The sequence below is a fragment of the Plasmodium vivax genome, chromosome 14 (genome assembly GCF_000002415.2).
Source record: "Plasmodium vivax chromosome 14, whole genome shotgun sequence".
Taxonomy (NCBI): Eukaryota; Apicomplexa; class Aconoidasida; order Haemosporida; family Plasmodiidae; genus Plasmodium; species Plasmodium vivax.
The window spans coordinates 595,163-615,858 of NC_009919.1; the positions used below are offsets into that span (position 1 = coordinate 595,163).

Sequence of the window (20,696 nt, forward strand, 5' to 3'; positions counted from 1 at the left end):
CGAATCCTTGCGTCACAGAAGTAGTGGAACATTTCGTGACCCCACCCTCGGTGCATTGCTAATTCGTCATGTGGCAAAGTGCCTTAACTGCGGAGGGGAAAAAAAAAAAACTCACACGCAACACCACATAACACGCGTTGAACTGCTATCTGCCTAAGTGGCAATCCCCACAATTACTAAAGGAACGCGCAAATTGTTAAAAAAAAAAAAAAAAAAAAAAAAAGACCATTTGTTCCCTATTAATAAGTCCTTATGGAACATTCTACCGTTATGCTGTCAAAGCAGCACATAAAAAAACGGGGGAATGGTGCGTTCTCTTTAACACCCCGAAGACGTGCAAAATAATGGTGACTTTGCATTCCCTTACGAAAATATGCAGCACATGTGAACATATCGCAACACATTTCCGTTTTGCGGTGCCCCCCCTTATTTCAGTTCGTTGTGCAAATGTCATCCATGCCAAACGCGCATATGTTAACTGCGTAGAGGATGTCATTCCACGTTGCTCTTTCCCTTTTTTGTTTCATTTTTTTCCCCACACGGTTAAAAGTTTAAAAAAAAAAACACCCTTGAGCAGTAAAATTGTTCTCACCAGAAAAAACATAAAACATGTTCACTTCTCCACGTTTAAAGTCGCGTGATCCGCGGGCGGTTTAACAAAAATGGTGAAGAGAACTCTTAATGTATCCATTACGCATATGTTTATTGTTTATATGTAGGTCATATAAACGTGCAGTGTATACCCCATATATATACTTTTCACTGTGAAGATCCCACCAACATACGCCTTCTTTCCTCACCCCATGCACGTTGTAGAAGCTGCTGCTGTAGAGGTTGCTGCCAAAACATGCGCAGGAAAACATTCCCTACTTGAGAGAAATGCCTGAAAAGGTTACTTAGGGGAGAAAGCACGTCATTGTTTAAGCGAACGTTTGTTTTGCTTCCTCCCACGCAAACGCTTCCCACTTGCACGAACTGCCCCTTCTGTTTGCAATCGCGCAAAAGGCGCTTTAATTTTACAGAACATTTGCAATGCGTATAAATGACGTATACCACATGTAAAATATTACATGCGTAGTATTTATTATGCAAAAGGTTATATGTTCATATGCGCGTAAGTATAGTATAATAATAACACGCGCAATTACTAATACATATGCGTAGCGATTTTTTGCTTCGCGTAAAGCACTGCCATTACGCATATATATTGTAAAGCGTGACGGATAAAAATTGCGAATTTATCGGCCCCCAGCCACCACTGAGCAAACACATTTTTTTCTGAAGCGTTCCCTTTTCCCCCACTCGGCGGGTTTTATGCCACTTTTTCTTGTGTTAACATTGCGCAAAAAAAAGCGAGGGGAAAAACGTAATTTCCTCTTACCTCTTACCTTCAGTTTCGGCGGCAAATGTCACTCGCGCAAAAGTAATAATACGGAGGGTATATGACCATTGCGTTTATTTACCACATGTATACATGCAATAAGTATATAATATATACATACATATACGTTACATATATACATACATTTATTTACGCATGTTCGTATGTACTGTATATATATTATATATACATACTGCTTACATTACATGCGGTACATTCGCGCATATTCCTTCGCCCACCACCAGGGGCTGCCCTGCGAGTAACCTGTTTGCATGTTCATGCGTTCCCGCGTTTGTAATGTTGCCATGAAAAACCAAAACAAACAAAAACCAACTGCGTGAACGCGTTATGTTACCGCATGTACACCTCCTTTTTTCCTATAAAAAAAAACATGCGTGTTTTGCATAGTACATTGTAACATTAACATACATGTATAAATAACGCGTATACGTTCGCACGTATAAATCGCTGTTTCATGGGATGCCACTTCGCAATCCACATACATGTATAGCATATTATATATGCAGATAATACGTATATAGTAATTGCATACATATACTGTATGTTTATCTTCACATCATTGCGTTTTATTTTATTCATCCATCCATTCGTTCGTTCGTCCGTTCGCTCGTCCGTTCGTCCGCTCGTTCGTTCGTTCACCCGTTCGCTCGCGCGTTCGTTTTATTTTTCCCTAGCAGTTTTTTAAAAAAAACGCAAAGCAGAAGAGAAAAATAAAGAGAAAGCAAAAGAGAAAGAAAAAGAGAACGAAAATTCGTTTTCCATTTGCGCAGTTTTTACATCCCTCGTGTTTGCAAATACTTTTTTTCGCAACGCGAGTGATTAAGCAATTTTATTTTACAATTTCGCCGGGTGACACGAATTGCGTTCGCCTCTTTTGAGCGTTTTAAATCAGCAAACCTGTAAAATAGCATCACGCGCGCGTTTTGCATATACGCACGTGTATACGTATACGTATACACGTGCGTATGTACTATATATAAACCCCACGTGTACCATTTTTTCGCAACAAAAACGCGCCATTCATATGCAAATGCGCATATGCACAGTATACACACGTACAGCATACGTACGTACAGTATAAATATGTACATGCCTTTTTTTTAATTAGTTTTTTCTGCATTCACGCTCCCCCTGTTTGTGTTTTTTCCCCTGCAATTTTATGCTTTAACATTTTTTTGGCACGGGGATTGTACTTTGTTAGGAAATTTACGAGTCACGCAAAGCGCGCCATTGTACTACGTACGTGCGCACGGGCGTACATTTGTATAGGCAAATTTGTGCAGGCAAATTTGTGTAGGCAAATTTGCATAGGCACATTTATATAGGCACATTTACGTAGGCACTTTTATATGCGCACCTTTATATACGTACACATCACGTGCATTCGCGTTTGCAAGTGTACATATGCCCGAACGTGTTTACATGTATGCGTTCATGCAAACGATAGTTCGCGGAGGTACACCAACACGTATTTGTACATGTGCGTATACGTGTTCGCCTACAATTTGCCAACAATTTCGGCCAACGTGAAACACCAGAGAGAGGAAAAAGGAAAAAAACAAAAATGAGCTGCATGGATGTGAAGCAGGAAAATGTCCAGAGCAATGAAAAAAACTTGAACGAAGTAGGCCAGAGCGAATGAGCAAATGGGCGTATGAGCGTATGAGCGATTGGGCGAATACGCGCGTGCGTGAAAACGTACTTATGTGCGCATGGGCATATGTACCCATTTGGGGCCCACCCACGAAGCCGCTTCGTGTTGGCGCTTACCTATGCCGTTACCCATGTGCACCCGTTTTCCCCCCCAGGCCCAAAACATTGCAGCTGCGGATGGAGGCAAGAAAAAGGGAAACGATGACGTGAAGAGGTAGCAAGAAAGGCAAAAAAGGAGAAAATGGGAAAAAATATGCGCCGCATGTTGTATATGATACATACGTATATACGTGCGAACGGGTGTGACATAATGCGCCACTTCGTCATCGCGCTGCTGACCATGCAAATGCGCACCTTCAATACATGCAGTATTTGAATGACGCGTGGCCCGCTTCACCACATGTGTGTTTTTTTTTTTTTCTCCCCCCCGCCCTACAGTAGGTACAGCAAGAACCCCCGAAACAACAGCGCTTCGAGGACATACAACCAGCAGGGCTCCACCAACACCAACCAGAGTGGCAACCCAGAAGGAATGGACAACGAGTGGAATAGCTTGAGGAGCGGCTCAAGTCACACCTATAGGAATGCAAATAAATCTACCGAAAACAGCAGTTTTTCCTCGATGAATAAGAAGAGCCACGTAATGGACCAAGGAAACTGGAGGACAAAAAAAGAAGGCAATTCACCCAGCTATCGAAACAGTAACTTCAACAGTAACGAAATGAATGCCAATATGAACAGCGCAGAAGGATCCAAATATAATTATAATAAAAATGTGAGCGGCTCGGATAATGCAAAGTATGGCTTTGGCAGGAATTACAAAAACAGTCATAGTAAAAATACGAATAGGAACAACTCCGTTATGAAGAATGTGAGCGCCGGAACGAGTGCAAAGGGAGTGAATAAAAACTTTAACAATAATAGTAGTAACGCGAATAATGGTGTTAGCATTAGTGGCGGCGCAGTGCCAGCCAGTAGCAACCCCATGAACAGCGCGAACGGCGTGAATCTCGCCAGCCCTGATATCTACACAAATAGCGAAGCAATGCCAAACAATCAAAACGGTGGGAAAAATTCAAATCCAAATGATTTCACAAATGTGGGGGGAAATTTTAACAACAATTTTAGCAACATGAATAATAAGGCCTTTTACAAAAGTGCAAATAAAAATAACAAATTTACAAAATCGAGCATGCAAAGTGGTGACGGCACGGCTAACTTTGGTGGCAGCCCAGATGGCCAGAAGAATATCAACTATAAGAGTAGCCAGTACGGTGGCAATTTTAAGAATGAGGGAAGTGGCATGCCAAGCAGAAGCATCAACATGGATGAAGCAAATAAAAATACCCCCGCTGAATTTAATCCCAACATGAATTATAATTCGACGCAAACGAAGTATACTACGCTTATAGAAAATGATGTGGAGTGCAAAACTACAAATTCGACGACTGCTGGGTTTAACAACCCATCTAGTAACTTAAATAACGCGGCATTCTACAAACAGAAGTTTGACAGTAGCGATGCTATGAATGGCGCGGATCAAGGCAAAAATGAATATCTGCCTTATGGGGGCCAGGGGGCAAACAATAAGTACTACGCACCGCACAGAGGGGGAAACAGCGGTAGTAACGATGGGGGAAATATGAACAGGATGCACTCGCAGAACGCAGCTTTTATGAACTATGACAACCAAAATAAAAAGGGCAATATGTATAGCGGCGACAATGCCAACAGGAATAGACTAGATTATGCGTTTAACGCGAACGCGGGAAATATGGGTCACATGGGTACTAGCGGAAGTAGTGGGTACCCCGAAATGGGCAACAACCCATCTGGTGGGAACCAAAGCGGCATGGACGCAACACATAATTTTTACCCCCACGCTTCGGGGAACCCCAATTTTAATAATCAGGAGATCTCCCAAGCGAGCCACATGAACAGCATGATGACTCCCAGCGATAACGCCCATTTTGCCAAAAGGGAGTCTGTCAGCGTGGATAATAACTATTACCCCCCCCATGTACAAAATCAGGGGGGCTACCATTTTGAAAATCCAGGCGGTGCGAACGCAAACGGGAATTTCAACGCGCAGGCGGATTTTGCCAACAAAGGGATGACAAGCACTTTCAACAACCCCAGCGTTGTAACGAACCCAGGCGTAAATAGCAACCCCAATTTGAATAAAACCAATTTGACGAACAGTGCGAACTTTCTTCCTGGAGCAGCGGGGGCTGGGAGAAGCACCAATAATAATCCCAACATGAACAGCGCAGACAGCCGAACTCATAACGATGAGGAAGAGGATAATGACGACTGGGGAGAACTAGGGGAGGACAAATATATAGACATCAATTCTATTATTAAAAAGAAGAATGTTATTCTGAATCAGCTAGCTGATTTGAATATGTCCAAAAAGGGAAACGACAACAAGAATAAGAAAAAGGCCAAGGCGAAGAAGGATGACGAGCCGTTCTTCCTCGCAGGGGCAGATGCGAGTACGTCCCTTGGGGAGAAGAAAAAGAATAAAAAAAATAAAAATAAAAATGCAAAGGGGGGCAATAATAAGGAGAAAGAAAACGATAAAAGTGGAAAGAACGCCAAGGATGCCGAAAACGGAAGCAATGACCAGCCAGGCGGCAAGAAAAAGGGAAAGAAGGGAAACGTCGGCAGCGAAACGGATAGCAAAATGAACGAAGGAAGCATAGCAGATGATCGAGCAAACGAAGCGAATGATAACGCCTTTACGAAGAAGGACGAAACGGGTGAACTCGACAAAAATGAGGACCCTCAGCAACAGCAAAATGGGGAGAAAAAAGAAGAAGTGACGGAAAAACCAGCCAAAGCTATTTACGTGTTTAAGAAAAAAGAAAACATGTCCCCCCTGGAGTATATGGAAAGACAAATAAAAAGCTTGCTAAACAAATTGACGGTGGAGAATTTCCCAATCATTACCGAAAAAATGTGCCAAATTATGGACTCGCGTACGAATACAGACGAAATTCAAACCGTTGTAAATGAGGTCATCAACAAAGCGGTGTTGGAACATGACTGGTCAGAAATGTACGCCGATGTTTGTCAAGCCTTGAAATGGAGATCGCCAAATTTTGAAATGAAAAAAAAATCCTCCTTCGAAATTGCACTCTTAAAAAAAATCCAAGAAGAGTATGAAAATTTGCCAAGTACCTTCGAATCGACTATGAAGGAAAAATTAAAAAATGACGAAAATGAAGAAGAGCTAAGTTTCGTGGAGCAAAAACAAAAGAAAAGATTATTTGGAATTGTAAAATTGATAGGAGAATTATTTCAAAGGCAAATTGTATCCATATCGATTGTAATTAGCATAGCACATGATTTATTAATCGCCTTTGAAGAACCGAAGGAATATTGTATTGAGGCCTTCCTCCAGCTCATTTACTCCACTGGGTTTTTTATAGACAAAATGGAGAAGTACAAGAACATTTTAGACACCTGGTTTGGTCGACTGAAAGAATTGCAAAGGAAAAAAATGTATTCCAAAAGAATCAAATTTGTAATTCAAGACGTTTTTGATTTGAGGTTATCCGAGTGGAGAAAGAAGACCCATAAAGATACAGCCAAAGGTTTGAATGAATTGAGGTCCCAGCTCGAGACGGAAGAAATGATGGGGGGATCCATTCACCTGGCGCAGCTTGGAAATATAGTCATCGTTGGGGAGAGGCATAACATCAGGAACAACGAGTCCTACTCCAAGTATATGCAGGAGCAGGAGAGGCTCAGCAAGGCAAACCAGAAGAAGTGAAATATGTGAAGAAGTTGAAGCGTATCGGGGGTTCCCAACCGGAGAGGAGAAAAAATGTGCACCCCTTTTTGACTCCTTTTTTCCCCCCCCAAATGGCTTACCCTTTCGTAGGAGAGAATCTCACCCCACCATGTACCCAGCAAGAGTTCTATGCCGCATTTGTGTTTGTATGCTTGCTCGCCACACATGCACAGCCACGTGTTTGTATTCGCATGGAGACACACGCGACGCGCTCTGCAGATAGATGCATATTCTGCATATGACCGGTGGAGCACACACCTCAACCAAATAAAAACGCATATAAAAGGAAACACCTTGTCGTGATGCAGAAATGCAGTGTTCTTACTTGCAGTGTTTCTTTTGTAAGTGTGTATATAACGCACCCATTGTGGATGTTATCTTGATGCAACTGTCGCTACGTTTTGCGCGTTTGCCTCAAGCGTGATTGTATGCCCACTACGAGAGAGGTATGCCTGTGCACATGTGAAGAAGTGCAAATCGCCCTGCGCACCCATGTGCAGTGTTGTGCATCGTCTGTGCACGTGACGCGAGAGAAATGGGAAAAAAAAAAAAAAAAAACAGCCAGGATGTGCAAAAATGTAATTATTGTATAGTATATATAGTACAGCACAGCACAGCACCGCGCATCACAGCGCAGCAGCACCTGGCGCGTTTCGCATACCGCAGCGTCGCGGCCGTGTATGGCGTGCCTGCCCCCTTGTTCTGTTTAAAAACACACTTTTTCGAAAAAGGAAAATTTGTAATGCATAAAGTTTTTGTTTTTTAAAATGTAAAAAGTGCATTTTTTTTTTTTTATAGAGTATCATTCACTTTTTTTTTTTTTTTTTCCCCTTTTTCCACATATGTATAAATTTAGAAAATCATTTCTCCCCCCTTTTGTGTTCAGTTATGCGTTTATTATAACCATTAAAATTGTATTTAAAAAATATGAAAAGGTACAAACTATGAAGTGGTACTGGTGGAGGTAGGTCCACACATGTGCGCTAAGTAAGGCGAAATAAATTCTGCTGGTTGAGCAGTTTCGTTGCGGGAGAACCCCTTCCATGATAGGGGAACAACTACTGGGGCGATGAACAGTTTTGGTTCCACTTTTGGTTCACATTTTTCTTATACTTTTACAAGCGCAGAAGAAATGTTAAGAGGGAGGGGATCAGCACAACGTGCCCATTTGGTCAATCGTTGCATTCACGATGGTGCGTCGCATGCTGATTGACACTTTCAGCGTCACGCGGTGCGTTTGTGTGTGTGGGGGGAAAGCGTGTACTTGTTCGAATGCGCTGGTTGTACAAATATGCACAAAGGCAGCACACCCGGAAAACAAATTTGGTGCGCTCGTCAAATTGGCGCCCCTTTGTAGAACGAAAAAAAAAGGTGAATTAGCCAGGCAGAAAAGGGGGTAACAGCAAATGAGTAGCTAATCTTCTGCAAACGTTTTGGTACAAATGAGGCCAAAGAAGAAAAAAAAATGCCGCGTACACATCATACGCGATGCGCAATCGCGTAATCCTGGACGCGAAAAAAAAGCAATAAACATTCGCTGCAAATAGGTTGGGGAGTCAAATTCCGGTCTCGCTCTGTTCAGTCTAAATTATCCTCCTCTGAGTTGTAAAATCATGTGAATGGTTGATCCGGGCACCACCCTATAATCGCTCAGCTTCATATCGTCGTGCATTTGTTTCCCTTGAAAAAAAAAAAAAGCAAAAAAAGTTACCAATGTGGGGTGTAACGAGGGGTATGCCAAGTGCACACGCTAACTGGGTTATCGCAGCTGTGTGGACGAATTGGAGCGTCGTCAACGGGGGTCTCTCCAAATGATCAACACGAGGCGAAGACGCATTGGGAATGAAACCAAAATGTGAAAAAAATGCAAAAAAATGCAAAAAAAACGCAAAAAAGCGTAACAAAAATTTGACGAAAATATAAAAAAAAACGCAACAAAATTGCTCAATTTTCGCGAGGGGGCAAACCTGAGTAGATGAGCCGAATCTGCTTTGCGTCTATTCCTTCCTTTTCCTCAATTGCCATCTTTATTTGAAACACAGAACTGGATGGTTCAAAATTAAACGACTGTCTTTTCCCGGTCAGTGTTTTTACTAATATTTGCATTTTTCTCCTTTTTGTGCAAGTGGAAATGTGCTCCCCCTAGTTCGAGGATGTTACATTTCACATAAATTTGGGGCGTGCTCCTGGGCTTATTCAAGCGTGTAAATCAGTTAATGTAGCCTTTTTGGTATGATAAAAGTGGAGGAAGAAGTTGCGAAAAAATGTGACAAATGGTATCTTAAACGAATTGCGATTTGTTTTCCGTTTTGCATTTATTTGTTTTTCTTTTTCTCATGACATTTGTGCTTTGGCTATTTGCTTATTCATTCATTTGTTTGTTTGTTTGTTTGTTTGTTTGTTTGTTTGTTTGTTTGTTTGTTTGCTTGCTTTTTTTTTTTTTTTTTTTTTTTTTCAATTGACACGATTTTTTTTTCCCTTCATTGAGAAAGGATACATATCACCTTTTGCGTGAAGTTCGAATGTGTATGGGTGGTGTGCGTAAAGGGAACTCCTTTTTTTTTCTTTTTTTTTCTTCTTTTTTTTTTCTTTTCTTTTTTTTTTTTCCTTTTTTTCCTACTGCTAACCCCTTCTACAATTTTTACCCAGAAAAGGATACTTCACATTGCATTATATTTTTTGAGGCTACAAGCAGAAATGCATATCTTCTTCGTATGCTCCAGTATCCCCACTGTCACAAGAAAAGGGAAAAATGATTCCCAATTTGAGTCGAACTTTTTAACACTCTTTCCGCTCGCTCCACTAGTAGGGCGTGTAAAATTGGGCAACGCTGATTTGCGCTCCTTCTACTTGTAAGCAGCATTTTATTCGTCACCCATTTGGGAGTTACATCACCGCGAAGGAGGAACAATCCCAGAGGGGAAATAAAAATTGCTAGCAAACTTTGCTTATAAGCCTTTCCTGGCACAGTCTAGCCCCCCTGTTTTGTTATACACCTGGATAGTAGGCCATTTTTACATTGTAAGGGGAGAAAGTTGAGTGGGAGGGAATAACAAACGGAGAGATGACCTCTGCGATGCGAAATGTGGCGAGGGCTATGGGCAGGATTTATTTTGTGCCACTTGCCCCTTGCACACAGAGCAGAGCATATATGAATGCTCAAGTGCTCACGCATCGAACTGCTTGGAATTTCTTTCCCCCTCGATTGATAAAAATAACGCCAATTGAAAGCCCCATTTGAGTTTCCCAGTGAACTCCCCATTTGAGTTTCCCAGTGAACTCCCCATTTGAATTTCCCAACTGAATTCCCCATTTTGCATCTCCCCTCACCGTACGTACCATCCGCACAAGAATTGCCTCAAGTCACTTTTTCCCATTTTCTTCAAAATGTCGGTGAACTTCCCCTGAAAGGAACGCCCTTTCAGGTAACCCCAACTGTGCAGAATTGCAAAACGGTTGTGAGGCGGCGTGGGAGGGGGGCATACACATGGCCATGCGCGTGGGGAAAATGGCCCTTTCGTGTCAGGAACATATGGATGAACTCACGATGGTATTTTTTAAAAAAGTTCATAGAACAATAGGACATGCTTTTCCGAACACACATGTGTACCATGGGGCATTCCCTTAAAGGGGATGGAACGAATGGAACGGCCAAAGGGGGAAATAAAAAAAAAAAAAAAAAAAAAAAAAGGCGCAAACACAATGTGCAGATATAATACGCGGAACATGTTCTTCTTCTGAGCGCCTTACGTGCACGATTACTCCTTCGCAGTTAGCAAGTAAAAATAAAATGTGCACATCTCCGTGCCATGCATTAATTTTTACCCATTATAAAAAGGCACTACTCTGCTCATTACGCCTCTGTAAATTCTGGCACAGGTGAGTAGAACAAATTGTGGTGCACTCGAATGGGAAATAATTCAACGCATTCGTCGCCGCACCTTTAATGGGAAAAAAAAAAAAAAAAAGCAGCAAAGCAAATAAGCAAAGAATGGGTAAAAAGACGAACAAACAAACTGCCTAAGAACGCAGAAGAGGCAAACATGTGGGGAATAATTCCGCGCACTTGGATTTGCACCCGTTTCGTTCGCACCAGTCGATTTACGTGTCGTGGGCTTGCCTCCTTAAAAGGAAAGGAAAAAAAGAGTAGAAACTGCGTAAAAACTGCATATCAATTGCGTAGAATTAATACACACCTTTGCATACACATGGGTATTTCTTCTTACGGTAGAATTATTTCCAAAAAATGGCACTTCTCACAAAACTGTTGAACAGAACGGGTGGCACAAATTGACGAAGGGGAAACTTCCTGTTCACTGCTCCTGCACGCATGCATGTTCTACCAGACTGTTTGTTCTTCCTTTGATGTAGAATTTTTTTTTTTTTTTTATACCCCTCGTTGGTTATCATTTCTGAGCGCTCCGGGCCTTTGTCTTCTAACCTGTGTTCCTCCTTCTTAACCCGCCGTACGCACAAGACGTGGAAGTATGCACCATGCGACTGTCAAGGGGGAGGAAAATTCCCAGAGTGTCAGTTTTAACTCGGGCGAATAGGAAGCAGAAAAGGAAACATAAAAGGAGGAAGAAAAATGCCAGAAAAGGAAACGCCCCTGCTCTGCCTGAACTCTTTGCAAGGTCCTGTAAATTGGGGAAAAAACAAAACACGCTCGGTCATTTTCAGTTTTCCAAAAATTATTTAAAAAAAAAAAAAAAAAAGTTGTTTTAAAAAAATATGTTCAAAAGAACTTCCTTTTTTTTTGTCACATCTTCACGTTGACAATTTGTGAATGCGTTCATGCTTGCATCTACATTTGTCAATTTAAGAACACGCGTAATACGGTTGGAAATTCGTCGCAAGAATTATTCTGTCGAGGGGGTCCCCAGGGGGGAACGCCCTTAAACCACATTTCATTCGCATCATGTTGCATCATGTTGCAGCATTTTACAACAGTTTACAACATTTTATCGTAAGTCATTTCCTTCTCTTTTTTTCCGTGTGAGCCCCCGCGCGAAATGTGCTCTACACAGTTTGAGAGGTCAACCCAAACCCACATGTAGGGTTCCTTTCATGAAAAAAGTGAAAAAAAAAAAAAAAATTTAAAGGCACAATTTAGTATAACACATCTGCGTGTGCGCATAACTTGACAGTGTGCGTGCGCTAGGACTTCAAACCTGCGACGGCATTATACAATTCGTGTAGGGTGCCCCCTTTCGGGCCAGCCGCACAACGCACAACGCAGAACCTTCTTATGCTAGACGTTCCCTACCGCTCTCATTTTGCACTTTAAAGGGATACGTCCACTCAGTAGGGGAGCACCCCACTTTTGCGACGTGGAAGGGGAAAGGTGCACACGCGATTGTGTATAGGGAGTAGGGCCGCCCATTGTGCTGCCAATTGTGCCGCTACCCTTGAACGGCTTCCCAAATGGAAGAAGCCAAAGAAGGAACTCCCCTGGAAGATAAGTGCTCAGGAAATGAAGAGCCAAAAAAAGGAAAAACAACCAGCAGATGTAAAAAGGTAAAGGGGTTACACAAAGCGAAATCGAACGAGAAGAGGAAAAAATCGTCCAAGAATTTTAAGACCTTTAAAACGTTCAGATATTTTAAGCCCTTCAGGCAGTTTAAAAATGCGAAAAGTTTGAAAAGTTTGAAAAATGGGAAAAATTGTAAAAGTCAGAAAAAGAGGGAAAAAGAAAAGGCAAAAAAGAGAGCCAAAAGGAAGGCGAAGAAAAATGCCCCCAAGGAGCTCCTACTCCCTGTGGGGCAGGCCAGACGGGTGGAACTCCCAAATGAGGGGGACGCTACTTTGGGAAACGTGGAGAAGCAGCTATCACCCCAGATGGGCGTGACACAAAACAGGGCCAATTCGAGCAATAGTGGCAAAAAAAAGTGGAGTAACATTAGCAGCAATGTTGGAAATACCGCTTTACCTGAAGATAAATTTGTTCCTAACCATTCTGATGAGCAGATGAGGGGAAGCGTCAACAATGGCTACGAAATTGAAGGAAGTGTAGATGAGGACCACCCCTTTGCAGTCCACACCGATGTAGCCACGGAAAAGACACCCCCTGTGGAAGCACACAAAGGGGATAACCTTAACTACGTAGTGGAAAAGAACTCGCCAAATAGGGCAACACAACTGGGTGTCACCATGCAGCATTGCGAAAAGAACTCATGTAGGGAAGCAAATTGGCCCGTTTTGGAGCCCCACATGAGTGGCCCTCAAAGGAACTGCTGCGTAGGGGCTGAAGAAATGGCTCAGATGGATGCAAGCAGGACGAGCAAACAGAATGACCCAAACGTGACGCTACCATATGGAATGCACCCCGCACAGCACGAAGCAGAAGCAGCGCATCACCTGATAGACCCACTGGGAACAAAACAAACGTCGCGCATCCAATTCAGAGAAATCATCGCGTCGATGAAAGAGGACACGAAAAGTATCATCAGCGTGATGGAAAACCTAAGCGAAGAAAAACTCCTCTATTTGACCATCCCATTTAGCGAAAATTACGACATTGTAAAATATTTCAATTTCCTATCTCTGGAGAAAATAAAAAAAATGATAAACCTACTTCATGTAGATAATTACAAAAATTTTATTCTCTCATTTAACCAAAAAAAAATAATTGAAATTGTGAACCACGTGTCTGTTAACACATCCATCAGTGTGCTCTTAAATTTGTCCAACAATAAGGTAGCCTACATATTAAGCCATATAGAGGAGAAAATCCTCATCAATTTGCTGAATGGAATACCTATATGTAAATTCTACCACATAGCGGAATGTTTGCCTATGCAAAAGGTAAGTCTCCTCTCAATCAATATAACTTATGAAAAATTGTACGTCCTTCACAACTCCTTGCCATCTAAAAAATTGCATCAGCTAGCCAATAATCTCTCCGTGGAAACTCTCAACAGGTTGATAAATGAACTGCCCCTATACAAATCTGTCAAAGTGTTGAAAATGCTGCCTCCTTGCAAAATTGCACACTCGATCAACGTAAACGAATTGACGCCCCAGTTTGCCTCCGAAATTGGGAGATCCTTCAACGCGCCTGATATTGTAGAAATTGTGAATTACCTAAATGAGGGGAATGCAGCTATGTTACTCAGCAGGTGTAACTCAACCAAAATTATTCTCTACATAAATTACATATCAATGGAAGAGTTTAAATCTCTCGCTCCAAAATTGCCTACTCAATTTTTGGCACAAATTGTTAATGATATATCTTTGAAATTACTCGTGGAGTTGTTCGTGTCTCTGCCTGAGGAGAAGGCCGCTCCTTGCTTGTGCGCCCTCACGCAGAGGAAGCTCAACTTTGCCCTGCGCGTTAATGCGGCGCAGAGGGTCGTGATAGACACAGTGCTGCGGCAGGGCGGGGCCGTCCAGCGGGGGTTCCCCGCCACAGAAGCGACTATAGACGCGACTACCAAAGAAGCAGCTATGGATGTGACTACCACGGAAGAAGCTATGCACTTGACTAACACCGCTTCTACCACCGCTGCCACCAACGGTGCCGCCCCCCCCCACAGGCGGCTCCTCAACATGATCGATGAGCACAATTGGGCCCTCCTCCTTAGCCAGCTGAACGCAGACGAGTATGCCCCATTCTGCAATTTGCTGAGCCAAGACAAGGTGGAGCAGATCGCCAACTCCCTCTGCGTCGACTGCAAAACAGCCGCAGCGCTTATCCTGCATTTGCCGCTCACCAAAATGGTTGGCATCCTCCAAAGTGTAGGGCAAAAACGAAGGGAAGAAATAGCGAAGTATATGCCGACCTTTGTCTCCCACATGGTCCTCCACAAACGAAGTAACCAACAGTGCATGAACAAGATAGAACAAATGTTTATCACCTGCAAATTGCTGCGATTGAGAAAAGTCTTTAGGAAGAGTAAGAAAATACCCACTCTGAAAAAAAAGAAAAAAAAATTAAAACGTTACCATTTGAGGAAAAAAACAAATGAAATTATACGTAGCATTAATTTGAAGAATTACTCCAAATTTTTGAACTCCATTTCTTGTGCCAAAATTGTGGAAATGAATCGCGTCATCGACAACATCATGTGCAGGCATCCATATGCTGAGCCTAAAGTGTTGGACTGCCTTTTCTTTTTCTTTAACTTTTTTGGCAAAGTCGCGGCTTCGAAGTGGAAGACAGAGGAGAGGGCCCTGCAGTGGCTAGCCAAGGGTGGTTCGAAAAATGGGGGGGTGCCGCAAAACGGGGAAGTACCACCAAATGGGGAGCGCCCGCGTGGCACCCATAAACAGACCAAGCTGTGCCCCCGAGTAGGCAGCACAAACACAGGGCAGTTCAGCCCCCCCCCTGCGATGATCAAAGGGAATGCCTCCCTAGATGGCACGACGATAAGGAAAAATGCAATCCATGAGAGCCACACAAGTCACTCGAGCTGTACAAACCACATGGCGGCGGAGACAGCAAAGGGCAATCCCAACAAGAGAGGGAGGAGCTCCTTCTACACATTTTTAGTCCACTTTGTCTGCTTCATAAAAATGCACATAGAAACGTACGTGCTCCAGAGTAGGGGAGATTGGCACCACGGGGGGGAAGAGGAGGAGGGGCAGCCACCCCCCAACTGGCCACCAAGCGGTTTACCCTCAAAAGGGCCGTTTCCACCAAATAACGAACAGCGTAGTAGCGCCCCCCTGGAGGAAGACTCCAGTGTGATGGAACCCAACCCCCACTGCAGAACGACACGCAAAATCCTAACCCCCACCAACAGTAAGCTAATCTTCAATAGTGTGAGAAAAATTATGAAAAATATTTTCTACTCTGTTAGGAAGATAAACCAAATGGGGAATCCTCCCCTCGTCTTGAAGCACCTCTCCATGCTGAACATCATACGGGCTGACATAGCCCAGTGTAAAAGTGAAAAGCGGAAGGAGAGTTTGAAAAAGAGGAGTGGTCGGCTCTATTCCACGGGGACTTCAAAGAAGAGTATACGCATTAGAGATGGAAGAGCCACCATCATTGCGGTTAAAAACAGAGCAGGTGTTACCCCCCATAGTAGCAACTTCTTAAGTGAAAAATGTCCACTCGAAAAAGGTATATTCAGCGAAATGGAAAAGAAAAATTGTGCAAATGGGGCAGGCGATGGGGAGAGAACTAAAGAAGCTGTGGCGAGAGAAGATTCTGTGGAGAAGAAAGAATCTAACTACACCATAGGAATGGCACAAAATGGTATGACCCCATGCGCACTTAAGGAAGGGGAAACTCCCCAGTTGAGGAACTTTCACACAAATGCGAAGGGAATATTTGGCCCTTTTTTCAATTTGAACAAAAGGGAGACGTGGAAATATGACCCTCTTGTTAATGACCAAGGGGATAACCAAATCGCAGAAAGGAGCGGTCGAAAAAAAGACACAAATGAACGTAGGGCTCTCATTAAAAAAAGCAAAAAAAATTACTTCAAAAAGTTAAAGAATATCCCCCAAATGGCCAGTTTTAAAAGATTCACACGTAGAGATAAACACCGCAGTAGTAGACCACGTAGAGTTTCACCCCCAAATGGAAGCATAAATGCCCCAATGGAGATTTGCCAAACGGATCGACAAAGCAGAAACAGTGCTGCTAACCAGCGCATTAATGAAGAGGCATTTTTTTCCACCCCAAATAGCCAAACAGAAGAAGTGCCATCGGATGTGTCCACCAAAGGGAGGAAAAACAAAGTGTCCCTCCTAAAATTCATATTCGCTTTGAACGATTCGAATGCGAAGAAGTACTCTAATAACATAACCCTAATCATCAATTTTTTTTTTTTGAAAAAAAAAAATTTCCTGAGCAAGTGCAAGAACCAAATTGTGGGGTCTTCTCTAAACGTGCTTATAAATGATAGCGGCTGTAAGAGGTTATTAAATTTTAGTGCACCCCACAGCGACACCTCATGTTACATTAATTCGAACATTGTATCTCTGCAATATGACGACACGGAAGCTATTAAAAGCTTGCACTCTTTGACATCTAGCAAATCGGTTCCCAGGTGCACTACCCCCGGGATAACCCCCTCCATTGATGCGCGTACCGACCTGTCCGCTATCCCACAAAAGGGGGAGCCCCAAAATTGTTTTAAAAATGAAAAGTCGTCAACAGGAATGAACAAACAGAAGAATAACATGCCAATTAAAAATACGCCAATTAAAAACGTGTCAGTTAAAAACATGTGTAACGATCTAAATTCCAGCATCATCCTCCTGTGGAAGTCCCCCCAATTTGGCTACGTCCTCTTGGACGCGCATAATTCTCTTCATATAAGCATTAATGACCCCTCCAGTCAGTTTTCTCTGAACCTGTTCAGGCAACATGATGATGTAACCGTAGGGGGAGCTACCTACAGGAAGGGCAACTTATTTTTCGCGAAAAAGGGGAAGAAAAAAATGAGCTTCAAAAAGATCAAATCGATGTTCTCAAGGATTTTGGAGAAGAAGAAATCTGCTCCAGTTGAGAAGAGGCCAAATGGTGCGATTTTGGAAAGGGAGCTAAGCGGCGCAGGAGGAGACACGAGGGAAAGACAAAATGGGGATAATCTCCCCTATAGGACTGCTTTACTCCCAAGTGGAAAGAATAACCTCACCGAGGGTGAAGGAGACGCACCAGGAGATGTCTGCAGCAGGGGGGATAACTTTGCCAAGGAAGATGGCCCCAAACCGGAGGAATACCTAATCAGTGACGATAATGAGGTGTATTTCGGCGACGAGTACTACAACTGCTATGAGGGAGAGACGCCCAGTGCGTTTGCCAATGAGGGAAGCCACCCAATTGGGGAAAGCGCCTTCGGTAGCGGCCCCCTTCAACGTCCCCCCAAAAGCGAAAAGAATGGCGAACTGGCCACCCACCAGGAGAGAGCAACAAGCGTGAGGGCTCCAAAGAGCGAACATGCACCCAACGCAGAAAAGTCAAAAAATGCACGAAGCGGAGCAAGGGAAACGAACGAAACAAACGGAGCAAACGAACCAAACGAACCAAACGAACCAAACGAACCAAACGGAGTAAGCAAACCAAACGAACGAAGCGCTTGCAAAAAACGGAACAGAAAGCACCCCCTACAAAACAAACACAGCATAGTGATCAACAAGTTCAGTAACATCATCAACGAGGCACAAAGAATCCTGTCTGTAAAGGAAAAAATCATCAACAAGAAAATAGTAGAGCAAATCCACGCCAGCTGCATATCTCCGAGCTCCCTCACCGAAAGTGAAAAGGAAAAAATGAGGGAAATAAAAAACAACGAACTTAACAAAATTATGGAAGAAGAATTGCGGAAGGTGAATAAAAATTTCCAACCCAGAGATACCCACTCGTTTGGAAACACCAGCTACACAGATGATGAGTTTAATATAATACTCTATCTAGAAAAAAGGAAAAAAAAAAAAGACCAAAAAGGGGCAAAGAAAAAAAAACAAGTCATTCCTCTTAGGAGAAAGGAAAAATATTTTATTCCCTTTCAGTTTAATAGAAGTAAAATATTAAAATTAAAATTGTTGACGCTTATTGAAAATTCTCTATGTAGTTACGACGTCAACATAGGGGAGGGCACCTTCATCGGTGCAGCCGATCAACAGAGACAACGCGAAATGATAAAGGGGTATGTAGACCCTTCTCCGGAAAATATCACCAGTGGATTTCTTTTCCCCCTTGAAGAGGTTCCTTCTAGCGGTTCTCACAACTTGGCGGAGAAATCCATTTTTTCATTTCTAAATTCGAATGCTTCTCAGGAGAAATCGAACGTAGATATGGCTCCTCTGAGTGGGGAGCCAAATGGGTTTCCAAAAAATAGGCTAACCTTAACGAACCAAGTGGGTGGTAACAACCTGTGCGTCCTGCATGATGATATGCTTAATGACCCCCCCATCGAAATTGGCATACACACAGAGAAGAACGAACCAAGTGCCCCATATACGAGGAGTAAGATCCTTCCAAACGAGATAAACAAAAAAAAGGAGCACCTACAAAATGAGCAGTTTCACAATTATGTAGATATTGCCCCGTTTGAGCCCTGCCATAGCTCCAGTTCAACCCTCCTCGCGGATAAGTACCCCCCCAATAAGTGCTCATCACTGCATCTAAGCAACAACTCCCACAATAAGACAAACACGCACACGAACAGAACGTGTGAGAGCTCCTACGAAATTGTAAATAGCGCGACACTGCATGAGAAGAACAACTCCACAAAAGGGTCATCATCAAGTGAATCGAATGGAAGTGTCCAAAAGGGCCCCCCCTCCGCTGCTAAAGGAAGGAGCGAGTGGGGGCAACCCCCAAAGGAGGGACTAACACATAGCAGCTTACTTTACAAGCACAGCTACAACAATTTGGAGACGCATTCAAAGGAAAGAGGTAGCGCCGGTTATGTGAGAAAATTGGATCGAGTTGATAACGCCTCTCTAACGTTGGAGAAACGGGAAGGAGACGCACCTTCGAACAGCGTGGAGCACGCCAAACGGGGCAACTATTTTGCACCCCACATAGTGGGCCACGGCAACCGATCGGAGGACCTCCACTTGGAATTAAGTCCACTCGAAAAGTGCGTAAAGCGGAATCACCTCTACAACAACGTTGGGAAAAATGGCGTAGCACAGCACGACGAGGCGCATTTGGCGGAAAAAAGGGAGCACTTCCTGAACAGTTTGCTCAGCCGGATCCGCAGCGAGCGGAACGGGGCTGACCACTTGGGTGGTAACTTGGACGACAACGCAGCTGACGGCAACTCAGCTCACTGCTCATTTGACCGCTCATTTGCCCCCTCAGCTGCGAACCCACATGGGGTGCTCGGGGCGGAAAAGGTGGGCCTCCTCAATCTGCACTGCCTGTTCGAAAATAAGTCGGCAAATTTCTGCCTGATCAGCGAGGGCTGCGCCAAGGCCAGCAATTACGTCAACGACAGCATGCTCATTCACACCAAGCTGTACAATGAAATCTTCCACATAAAGAAGGACGACATGTCTGCCTCGGAAGGGTGTTCCATGCTGGGCGAGTCCGTCGCTTCCAACTCGTCTAACGCCTCTGACGCCTCTGACGCCTCTAACGCGTCCAATCCGCCGCGTACCCACAGTGATGGCCGCCATAGCGGCTCGACGGGAAACCAAACCACGTGCATTCACAAGAAGAAAAAAATACTTTGCAACAGCTGCGGAAGTGCCCTCAAAAAAAATCTCCTAAACGACCTGTTCTTCTTCAGAATAACCATAATTAATATAAAGTCATTCCTTTCCAAGCGTGTAAAAATTAACATACATTACCAGAGCCCTTTGATCCGTGCCAACTTTGCCTCCAAGGACAATGTTAGATACTCCTTGGAAAAAAATATGACCGAATATAAGCTCAGAATTATTGCCATTAATAAAAAAAAAATGCGAAAAAAGTTGTCCCTATCCAAGTCGAAATTTTTCAGAAAATGTCTCGAAATTGAGTTAGTTAGCAGTTTGGATGATACGCTAATTTCTCAGGGGGAAGAAAAAAAGGAGGTGGGAAAATGCTCAAGGGATGGCAGCAGTGTTCACTCCTCCACGGGCCATTTCAATACACATACGGATGACCGTTTGGGGGATAAAATAGAAAGGAGAAAAAATTTGTCCTATAGGCAGATAAAGAATTATTCAAAACGCCTGTCCAGCATGAACCAGTCCTCCAACGATGTGCCCCCTGCGATATACAATTCTCACTTTGCCGTGCTGAACTTCAGCATCCTTGACGATAAAAATAAGAAGTAGGTTTTATTATTTTATTTATTTATTTATTTTGTTGCAATTTTGTACGATTCGCGTTTGCCATTTTGTGTGCATAAGACAAAAATGTGTTTTTCCAACCAGTACGTGCAACTGGTT

The 20,696-nt window shown here is 43.3% G+C and overlaps 3 protein-coding genes across 3 annotated transcripts, besides 9 other annotated features; 2 read left to right on the plus strand and 1 right to left on the minus strand.

Annotated features, from left to right (window-relative positions):
* Positions 1-2,966: 2,966 nt before the first annotated feature.
* PVX_122470 (hypothetical protein, conserved) lies at positions 2,967-6,833 on the plus strand (the record flags this gene model as incomplete). Its single annotated transcript, XM_001617006.1, has 3 exons — positions 2,967-3,026; positions 3,211-3,269; positions 3,494-6,833. The coding sequence occupies 3 exons, from the start codon at positions 2,967-2,969 to the stop codon at positions 6,831-6,833; spliced, it is 3,459 nt and encodes a 1,152-aa protein (XP_001617056.1).
* Positions 4,706-4,734: a microsatellite.
* A 302-nt stretch (positions 6,834-7,135) lies between the features above and the next one.
* Positions 7,136-7,313: a microsatellite.
* Positions 7,219-7,359: a microsatellite.
* A 90-nt stretch (positions 7,360-7,449) lies between these two features.
* Positions 7,450-7,473: a microsatellite.
* Positions 7,474-7,754: 281 nt separating this feature from the next.
* PVX_122475 (ubiquitin domain containing protein) lies at positions 7,755-9,254 on the minus strand. Its single transcript, XM_001617007.1, has 2 exons — positions 8,822-9,254; positions 7,755-8,534 (listed from the first exon to the last, which is right to left on the minus strand). Exons 1-2 carry the CDS (start codon positions 8,958-8,960, stop codon positions 8,443-8,445), a joined length of 231 nt encoding a protein of 76 aa, XP_001617057.1. The 5' UTR covers positions 8,961-9,254; the 3' UTR covers positions 7,755-8,442.
* Positions 8,167-8,190: a microsatellite.
* Positions 8,847-8,874: a microsatellite.
* A 1,250-nt stretch (positions 9,255-10,504) lies between the features above and the next one.
* Positions 10,505-10,529: a microsatellite.
* A 1,749-nt stretch (positions 10,530-12,278) lies between these two features.
* Positions 12,279-20,582, plus strand: PVX_122480 (hypothetical protein, conserved; the record flags this gene model as incomplete). Its single annotated transcript, XM_001617008.1, has 1 exon — positions 12,279-20,582. The coding sequence occupies one exon, from the start codon at positions 12,279-12,281 to the stop codon at positions 20,580-20,582; it is 8,304 nt and encodes a 2,767-aa protein (XP_001617058.1).
* Positions 16,321-16,360: a microsatellite.
* Positions 18,064-18,086: a microsatellite.
* Positions 20,583-20,696: the final 114 nt, after the last annotated feature.